General features: G+C 49.1%; 1 protein-coding gene across 1 annotated transcript; it reads left to right on the top strand.

The window, feature by feature from the left end:
* On the top strand, positions 1 to 1,433 carry LOC135997209 (lysozyme C-like). The gene is made up of 4 exons (XM_065649699.1): positions 1 to 154; positions 499 to 657; positions 895 to 973; positions 1,373 to 1,433. Exons 1-4 carry the CDS (start codon positions 1 to 3, stop codon positions 1,431 to 1,433), a joined length of 453 nt encoding a protein of 150 aa, XP_065505771.1.
* The last annotated feature ends 8,280 nt before the right edge of the window (positions 1,434 to 9,713 follow it).

Genomic DNA, 9,713 nt, shown 5'->3' with positions numbered 1-9,713 from the left:
ATGAGAAGGTCGATGCTCTTCTTCGGCTTTCTTCTCGTCTTCCTTGGCCTGGCTCTGCCAGGCACCCAGGGAAAACGCATCCCCCGATGTGACTTGGTGAAGATCCTTCGTCGGCATGGCTTTGAGGGCTTTGTGGGCAAAACTGTAGCTGACTGTGAGTATAATAAGCTCCTGCTGCACCTCTCTGCCTATACCACCCTTGTCCCTCTCAGCTTCTTTGCAATCTTCCAACAGTACTATTCTGTCCCTCCATTCCTTTGACTTCATCACCTGTCTTCCTCATCCCCTTGCTTGCCCACTTCTATTGCTTACACAAAAAATACCTATTCGGACCTTTATCTTTCCGAGCATTTATCCATCCATTTGTCAGACTTACAATATCAACAGGTTAATTACTTCTCCAGCTCCTCATTCATCCTTAATCCCTCCATCTCTTTCCTCTTACTCACCCTGAGCATATTTTATGTTCCTCCTCCGGGTTGTCTCTTCCTCCCACAGGGGTCTGCCTAGTAAAACATGAGAGCAATTACAACACTGCTGCATTTAATAACAATGGTCCAAGTAGGGACTACGGGATCTTTCAGATCAACAGCCGGTACTGGTGTAACGATGGCAAGACCCGTGAATCCAAGAATGCCTGCCGTATCAACTGCTCAAGTAAGTGGTGAGACAGAACAGAGAGTCTTTCTTCATCCACTCTATGAAAGCACCTTGATCTGCCCATGACATCTGTCTATCAGCTGCTCTGGGCGTTTCTCTCCTTGTGTCCTATTCATCCATCTCCCCGGTATCCCAGCTGCCCTTCCTGATGAACACCTTTCTCTCTGCCCATCTATCCCTGCTCTCTCTCTGCTCTGCTTTCCTCCATACTGACCTTTTCTCCCTTCTCTACAGAATTTCGAGATGATAATATTGAGGATGATATTCGGTGTGCCAAGCAGATTGCCACAGAGGCTAGAGGCCTCACACCCTGGTAAGGATATTTGCAGTGGGCACTGGGAAAGAGGGGGCAGAGACATGAAGGAAAATCCTGCTTTTGACTGGTGGTGGTGGTGGGGGCAATTAGTGAGAAGCTCTGTTTGGTAAAGTTTGGCACAGTCCTTCTTCTAGAGCTGAAAGGAGAACTGAAGAGTCCTGGCTCCCAGGACCTGCTCTAACTCCCTACATTTCCCTCCTCTCCCAGAGCTCTCCCTTTTGTTTCCTTCCCCTTCCCCCAGCTCCCTGGATTGAGCTCATCAGAATTTTCATTGATTCATATCTTTCATGCCCAGCTTTCTTCACCCAAGACTCTCAAAGACTAACCAATTCTGATTTTAAAAGCAGTTCAATCATTATTTAACTCTTCAATTTACATTACATATTTATTTTCCAGGGTCGCCTGGAGAAAATATTGCCAGGGCAAAACCCTGAGTTCCTATGTCAAGGGATGCTAAATCACTCCACAAGCGGCAGCTGTTTCCTCGGGATCACGAATGGTGAAGAATGCGGGCGTATGGAGGCTAGGGAAAATGGATGGGTGCAGGGAATTAAAAGCGGCAAATTATTAAGGTAGAAAGGCTGTTGTTAACACTATGAGGACTCTGAGCTACCGCAATGCAGGTAGAGAACTTAAAGGCTGATGGCTTAGTAGTAACAAGGCTTAGCAGAAGTGCATTACAGGTGGAGTTTCAGCCATTTATTTGCATAATCCCGTCTCAAGATGTTGTTGTCCTGACTAACAGAGCATACTAATGTTTCAGGTTTCTCTCTCTTTTTGTCTATTTATCTCTTCCCCTTCATCCCTCCCTTCCTCCCATCTTCCATTCCTCCCTCCATTACCTTCTTTCACTCTTACGTTCCTTCTTATCTGAGTATAGAAAACGTCAAGATTAATGAATGCTGTGCTAGTTGTAAGACCTGCATTGTTGCAGTAGCCTTATATCTAGGACAAAGTCACTGACTGAGGTGCGTACTACAGTTGGCTGACAGAGACAAAACTTTGCTAAAACATGACCTTGATCCGTACATTTATCTGAGCATCTGCTCCTGGCTGGTGTGAGAGACAGGCTACTGAAATGTAGAGACATCTGAATATGGCTTTTCTAATGATCCTCTGAGGATTCAGATCAAACACAGTCTAGGAAAGATGAAGGCTGCATCTCCATGAGAAAATAACGGGTTGGAAAGCTAACAAAGAAAGGGAAATGTTTTGCCATTTAGGTCATGAGTCCTTTTTCCAAATGAAGGCTGAATCCAGAAACAGTGCACAAATGGAAGCTGACAATACTGAAACCATATTTGCTTCCACATATGCTTTGTTCTGCTGCTTGCTGAGCAGCGACTGCTTCATGTTCATGCAATAAAGGGATGCTTTAACTTTTGTCTTGCGTGAATGTATAAACCAACATGGAAGGCATGTTTGCTTAGATGGCTGAATCTGAAAAAAAAAAGCTCAAATTAGCCTTTCCAGAAGACACTCTTCCCAGCTACATGGGGGATGGTGGCTCTTTCCCCTTCTGTGACCCACCAGACTTCATTAAGTAACTCAAGGCAGAGCTGGTGTCCATGAAGATTTTGAGAAAACTCAAAAACAGTTCAGTCAAATCCTTACCTTGCCGTAGTCGTCAGTGCAGGTACTTTCCATCTATCTGCAGATTCAAACAAAACTTCTTATACGGGGTTTTGGCTTGTGGAGGAGAACTTCCTGACACAGCTGGTCACTGAGCCAACTAGGGAAGGGTTCTGCTGGACCTGCTGTTTGCGACCGGAGCAGGACTTGTGGGTGATGTGGTGGTGGAGGCCGCCTTGGGCACAGTGATCACAAAATCGATAGAGTTTTTGATTCTTGGAGAAGTAAGGAGGTGGGTCAGCAGAAGTGCTGCCTTGGATTCCCGAAGGGCAGACTTTGACCTGTTTAGGGGACTGGTTGACAGACTCCCTTGGGAGGCAGCTCTGAAGGGTCAAGGATTCCAGGAAGGCTGGTTGCTCTTCAAGGAGATGATCTTAGAGGTGCAGGAACAGGCTGTCACCATGTGCCAAAAGACTAGCTGGTGGGCAAGACAACCAGCCTGGCTGCACAGAGAGCTTTGGCTGGAAATCAGGGAAAAAAGCAGAGTTTATGATCTTTGGAAGAAAGGGCAGGCAACTCAGAAGGACTACAAGGATGCCATGAGTTTACACAAGCAGAAAATTAGAAGGGCCAAAGCCCAACTAGAACAGGCTACTGCTGTAAAAGAGTAATAGTAAGACCAGTTGTACTCAGGCTACCCAGCCCCTGAACTGGAAGAGAGGGATGTGGAGCAGAATGAAGCCCACATAGTCCAAGGCAAAATGGTTAGCAACCTGCTACACCACTTAGACAAACACAAGTCTATGGGGCTCCATGGGATCCACCCAAGGGTTCTGAGGGAGCTGGCAGGGGTACTCACCAAGCCACTTGCCATCATTTAGCAGCAGCCCTGACTAACCAGGGAGGCCCCAGTTGACTGCAAGGTGGCAAATGTGACGCACACCTACAAGAAGGGCTGAAAGGAGCATCCAGAGAATCACAGGTCTGTCAGTCTGACCTCGGTGTCAGGGAAGGTCATGGAGCAGATCATCCCGAGTGCCATCACACGCTACATACAAGACAAACAAGTGGTCAGGCCCCATCAGCAGGGGCTTGTGAAAGGCAGGTCCTGCTTGACCAACCTGATCTCCTTCTATGACAAGGTGACCCACCTAGTGAATGAGGGAAAGGCTGAGGATGTTGTGTACCTGGACACAGCCTTTGACAGATCTTTCCACAGCATTCTCCTGGAGAAACTGGCAGCTCATGCCTTGGATGGGTGTACTCTTTGATGGATAAAGAGATGGCTGGATGGCCAGGCCCAAAGAGTTGTGCTGAATGGAGCCAAATCCAGTTGGCGGACGGTCACGAGTGGTGTTCCCCAGGGCTCAGTACTGGGGCCAGTTCTGCTTAATTTCTTTATCAGTGATCTGGACGAGGGGATCGAGTGCACCCTCACTAAGTTTGCAGACAGCACCAAGTTGGGTGGAAGTGGTGATCTGCTGGAGGGTGGGAAGGCCACACAGAGGGATGTGAACCAGCTGGATCGTTGGGCTGAGGCCAATTGTATGAGGTTTAACAAGGCCAAGTGCCGGGTCCTGCACTTGGGTCACAACAACCCCATGAACGCTACAGGCTGGGGAAAAGCAGCTGGAAAGTGCCTGGGGGAAAAGGACCTGGGGGTGTTGGTGACAGCAGCCGAACATGAGCCAGCGTGTGCCCAGGTGGCCAAGAGGCCACCAGCATCCTGGCTGGTACCAGCACTGGTGTGGCCAGCAGGCCCAGGGCAGTGACCGTCCCTGTGCTGGGCACTGGGGAGGCCAAACCGCAAATCCTGGGGGCAGTTCTGGGCCCCTCACAAGAAAAAAGCCCTTGAGGTGCTGGAGCGAGTTGAGAGAAGGGAACGGAGCTGAGGAAGGGGCTGGAGCACAAGTGTGATGGGAGCGGCTGAGGGAGCTGGGGGTTCAGCTGGAGAACAGGAGCTGAGGGAAGACCTTCTGATCTCTGAACTGCCTGAAAGGAGCTTGGAGCATGGAGGGGGTTGATCTCTTCTCCTGAGTAGTAAGTGACAGGACAAGAGAAAACAGCCTCAGGTTGTGCCAGGGGAAGTTGACGTTGGATCTGGGGAACTGTCGGGCATTGGAACAGGCTGCCCAGGGCAGTGGTGGAGTCACCATCCCTGGACGGCTTTAAAACACGTGTAGATGAGGTTCTTAGGTGCATAGTTTAGTAGTGGACTTGGCAGTGCTGGGTTAACGGTTGGACTCAATGATCTTACAGGTCTTCTCCAACCTAAACCACTCCATGATGTTACAATATACACACACGTATATACACATGTATACGACTGGCCAAACAGATTAAGACATACACACTCAGCACACACAAAACCACGAACTGCACCAGTGGCCTCATCCTGTTTCCCTCTCTGGCTGATCAGAATGAAGGTCCCTTAGTCCTTGAGTGGGAAATATACATATATATACACACACAGAGGTATATAAAGGTATATACATGCACACACGCACAGGTGTGCAATCGGCCCGCTCCAGCAGCTGGGTCAGACCCTCTGTCTGCCCAGTAGCTGCCTCTGGATGCCACCCGGTCTCACCAGTTGCTGGCACCTGCACACACCAGTCCCGGGGCCGCATCCCCCTCCGTGCTGGCAGAGCCCCCCACTCCCACTCGCGTGTGTCCGCGGGTCTCGGCTGCCCCCACGCCAGCTCGCCAACTCCCGTGGTCCCTCGAGCAGCCACCTGCGCTCGGGCCCCGCTGAGCCCCCGGCCCAAGGGCGGCCCGGAGCGCGGCTCCCGCTGCGGGGCCGGGGCCGACCCAGCCGTGGGGCCGCCCCGCGCCGCAGCAGCCGCCTGCGGGGCCAACTGGAGCAGAGGAGACTGAGGGCAGAGCTCATGGGGCTGCAGCTTCAGCAGAGGAGCAGGAGGGGCAGGGCTGAGCTCTTCTCTGTGTGACAGTGACAGAACCCAGGGAATGGCAGGAAGATGTGCCAGGGGAGGGGCAGTTGGACATGAGGAAAAGGTTCTTCACCCAGAGGTGCCGGACACTGGAACAGGCTCCCCAGGGAGGTGTCACGGCCCCAACCTGACAGTGTTCAAGAAGAGCCTGGACAAGGTCCTCAGACACACGGGGTGACCTGTGGGGTTGTCATTGCAGGGACAGGAGGTGGCCTCCATGATCCTTGTGGGTCCCTCCCAACTCAGGACATTCTATGATTCTGTCATCAATCTGCATGACCGAGCTGTTGGGTGTTCCCATAGAGCGTGTTCCTGGGGGCTGTTCTCCTTTGGGAAGTGGATCCAAAGTGAGATGGGGATGCTGGGCAATGCTGTCTTGTCCTGGGACCTCTGTACCCGCTAGATGAGATTTACCGGTTTGCCTGTAATGGCAGGTTGGTAGTTGCAGGTGGGGGTGGGGATGAGACATCTCAAAACAGTTTATAGGGGTAGATGCTGGCTGTGGTCATAAGTGTGGATGTTGACTGGTAGGACAATGGAGAGGAGAAGGGGCTGGAGGTGGGTGTGCTGCTTTGTGTCACTATTTGTTGAGTTACGCCCTAGCTGGGTCTGGCCCAGTGGGCAGCTGGACCAACATTTCCATTTCCTCCATCTGCTTTTAGTTTCAGTGGCTTCCAGTGGGACAGACAAGGCAAGCGGATCAGGGACAAATGAGATGTACTCGTCAAGAAACATTCCTGGCCTGGAAACCTTGAGATTAGCATTGTGACCAAAACCTTTCTTGCAGGCTTTTGCTGTCTTTGGGCAGCACAAGGCCACTAGATGAGTGGAGAAGACCCCCTTGCTTTTAGGTACGAGCATGGCTGCATGGTGCGGTGGCTAGGCATAAGCACTTTGGAGCTGCAGCAGGGCCCGAATGTGACCAGCACAGGGGCAGCAAAAGATGACTCCATCTGAATATGAGGAGAAACTTCTTTACTTTGAGGGTGATAGAGCACTGGAACAGGCTGGCTGGGTCGTGGAGTCCCCTTCTCTGCAGACATTCAAAACCCACCTGGACACAATCCTGTGCAACCTGCTCTACGTCAACCTGCCTTAGCAGGGGGAGAGGTACCTCATGGTGGAGGAGATAGTCTTGCAGCCCGAGTACAACACATGCCAGAGCAGAGGAAAAGTGTGAGGAGGAAGGAGTGGCAGAGAGGAACTGCTGTGTTGCAAGCAGAACACCTCCATCCCTCCTGTGCCACTCAAGGGGGAACAGAGGTATTGGCCCTGAAGGAACGGAATTGAGCCTGGGAGAGGGCAGGGGAAATAAACAAATAATGCTAATTTTCCCCGAGCTGCCCACTCTGCCAGCAACAATGACGGGTAAGTGAACCTCCTGTCTTTATCTCAATGCATGAGCTTTCTTGTTCCCACCCTTCCTATAGTCTCCCCCATTTCACTGAGGTCAGTGAGTGAGCGGCAGGGTGAGAATCTGGCCATTAGCCAAGGCTACCTGGCCACAGGCAGGGAGAAGGAAACATTGGATTTCTCAGGTCTGGAGCAGAAGTGGGATGTTAGAGATTAGACTGAGGCTTCCAGCAGGGCATCTAGGCAAGGTTTATTGCCTACACGTTGACATCTAGTGCCACTTGAGACAGCTCAGGACAGCTGAAACATCTGTGTGCATCTGTCAGATATGAAACAGTACTTAGAGGAAAACTACGTGTAATCTGAATCAGTGACTGGAGGACACTTTCAGATACCTAGGACATCTCAAAAGACACTCGACATGTGCATTCTGGTAACTGAATTCTGTCCTGACTCTCTCCATGTCTCCAGCCCAATGGCAAGTTTGCTTTTCAATGCAAAAGGCACTGAGTCCCACAGAAGCGACTGCAACGGGATCTTTGGATCCCTGCCTTGATGGTCAAAAGCTCAGGATGTGAACACAGTTGGAACGGTGCTTTCTCATCAGCTTCTCACACACAGAAATAAACAGAATTGTAAATTGCCGAAGTCTCTAATGCACTACCCTTGCTTCTCAGCTTTTGCTGCGGACATAAATACAATCAGTGTTTCGCACCTGCTCATATGAAGGAGATGTTCTGCCACAATTATCCTATAATAATTTTAACACTTGTACACTCATGCACAGTTGAATTCCCAGTACCTAAATAAATTCTTACCTGATACTGTCCTGGCATCTCCCTGGATGCAAGGTTGTAGCGAGGAGGGTATCGCTCTCTTCTCCCAAGCAACAGGATGAGAGGAAACATCCTCAGGTTGTGCCAGGGGAGGTATAGATTGGATATTAGGAAAAACTTCTTCACCAAAAGTGTTGTCAAGTATTGGAACAGGCTGCCTGGGGCAGTGGCTGAGTCACCATCCCTGGAGATGTGTAAAAGGTGCGTAGATGTGGTGCTTAGAGACATGGTTTAGTGGTGGACTTGATGCTCTTCAAGGTCTTTTCCAGCCTAAATGATTCCATGATCCTAAGAGAGCTGCTCTGGGATGCACAGACTCACCTTTCGGCAGTTTCCTCCTCACTGTGCCATCTTTGGACTTCTTTAGGTTCAGATGAGCCATGGTCCAGTATCAGTCAGGAGCTGATCTGGAAGGCCATCTCCAGCCAGCTGTAAGATTTGTCCTCTTCCCCTCCACATTACACCAGGGACGTCTGTGGGACTAGGATTCTCTCCAAAAAGGAAGCAAATAGGTAGTGTAATTATGCGCAGGAGGAAGCTGCTTCATCACCATGGGAATGTGTCCTGCATCCCATTGCAGCAATGAGAACGAGGCATACAGAGACGCTGAGACACAGACAGAGATGCAGACACACAGTTCTTGTTAGCAGCGAGAGCAGAGCCAGGCAGAGCTGAGCCGAGCTGAGCTGAGCCCTCTTTAATTAGGCTTTCTCAATGTATAGCTTTACAGATACGGGCCTGGACCAAGAGCTTAAACAGGATGTTTTTTTCAAAAGCTGTTATTCCAAACACACAGGCCCAGGCCCAACATTCACACATCATACATATGGGCGCGGTGTTCCAACCCAAGATATCATTCTCACTGGCCTGGGCTGTCACTCCTTATGCTCATAAGAAACATACTTCTGTATAACCTGTGAAAGGCCCTTTATGTTTTGACTAATTCCTGTAATTTAATCATGTCAGTAGTATTCGTCCAGATGGTCAATGTTACTATTCATCTTCCTTTGTCATACAACTGCTGTTCCCACACCCCGTAACAGCTGCTTTTGAGAGAAACACATCTCTAGGTTGAGCTTGGCCTGATATCAAAGACATTTAGATTCCGCAGCAATTTACAATTAGGCATGACAAAAGCTATGCTGTTAAGAAAATCGGCCAGTGCAATCTGCAAGGACATAGATTGCGAATTAAAAAATTAAAATTAGATTTCACAAATGGTACGTATATGACAGAAGGATCATGGCCTATTAAGATCTGAATCCGCTCCCTGCCTCTTTTGATCAAAGTAACAATTTTAGAAGCTGAGTAATAGTTTTACCAAAAGAATTGGGCAAAAAAATCCATTCCGAATATATCAATCTGTTTGCTTTCTCATCATATTGTCCTACAGTAGCCACAGGTTGCCTCTGTGTTGTAGCTATAAAGAGACAAATCTGCAAGTGTACTCAAATGCAGTCAGCCTGCAAGGTTGTCATAAACTTGTTCATCAACGTCTCTAGACCCATTTTGGCTTTCATGTTTATGGATATTGTTTTTCCTTACCGGATGGAAGTCCTGTTTCAGTTCTGTCTCAGTTCTATCAGTGTAGTGTTGGATTTACCGATACCTTGGCTGCCCATACCAGTGGAAATATAGCATCCAGAATTTCCTTGGAGATTTCTTGCTTGCAGCAAGCAGATCTGCACCTTCCAAGCATCTTCTTATGGGACATGCAACTAAACAGAATTCTCAGGAAACGTTATTTGAGCTTACAATTTACTTAACAAATCTTGACCTAAGAGAGGTATAGGGCTTTCTGGCAAATACAAGAATTCGTGTGTTAAAACTTTGTTCCAAATTTGACGTTCCACTAGTTTCAAAAATGGCCTTTATTTCTTTCCCATGAGCACAGAATCACCTTTTGGCAGATTCCTCCTCACTGACCCCTTCCTCACTGACCCTTCCCATCACCCCAAGAACTAGCATGGTGAATTTACTAAGAAGTCTCTTACACCTAGTTACCACCGAATAAGTCTCTTAAAA

Source organism: Caloenas nicobarica, chromosome 21 (genome assembly GCF_036013445.1).
Source record: "Caloenas nicobarica isolate bCalNic1 chromosome 21, bCalNic1.hap1, whole genome shotgun sequence".
In the NCBI taxonomy this organism is placed as follows: domain Eukaryota; kingdom Metazoa; phylum Chordata; class Aves; order Columbiformes; family Columbidae; genus Caloenas; species Caloenas nicobarica.
The sequence above is the reverse complement of the archived record's forward strand: the minus strand, read 5'-3'. Positions and strand labels throughout refer to the sequence as shown.

What these genes read in the sequence shown, in the direction of transcription:
- LOC135997209 (XM_065649699.1), top strand. Translation starts at nt 1, where the DNA reads ATGAGAAGGTCGATGCTCTTCTTCGGCTTTCTTCTCGTCTTCCTTGGC. An exon ending in GGGCAAAACTGTAGCTGACT is followed by an intron (nt 155 to 498) that starts GTGAGTATAATA and finishes TTCCTCCCACAG; the next exon opens with GGGTCTGCCTAGTAAAACAT. An exon ending in GCTAGAGGCCTCACACCCTG is followed by an intron (nt 974 to 1,372) that starts GTAAGGATATTT and finishes TTTATTTTCCAG; the next exon opens with GGTCGCCTGGAGAAAATATT.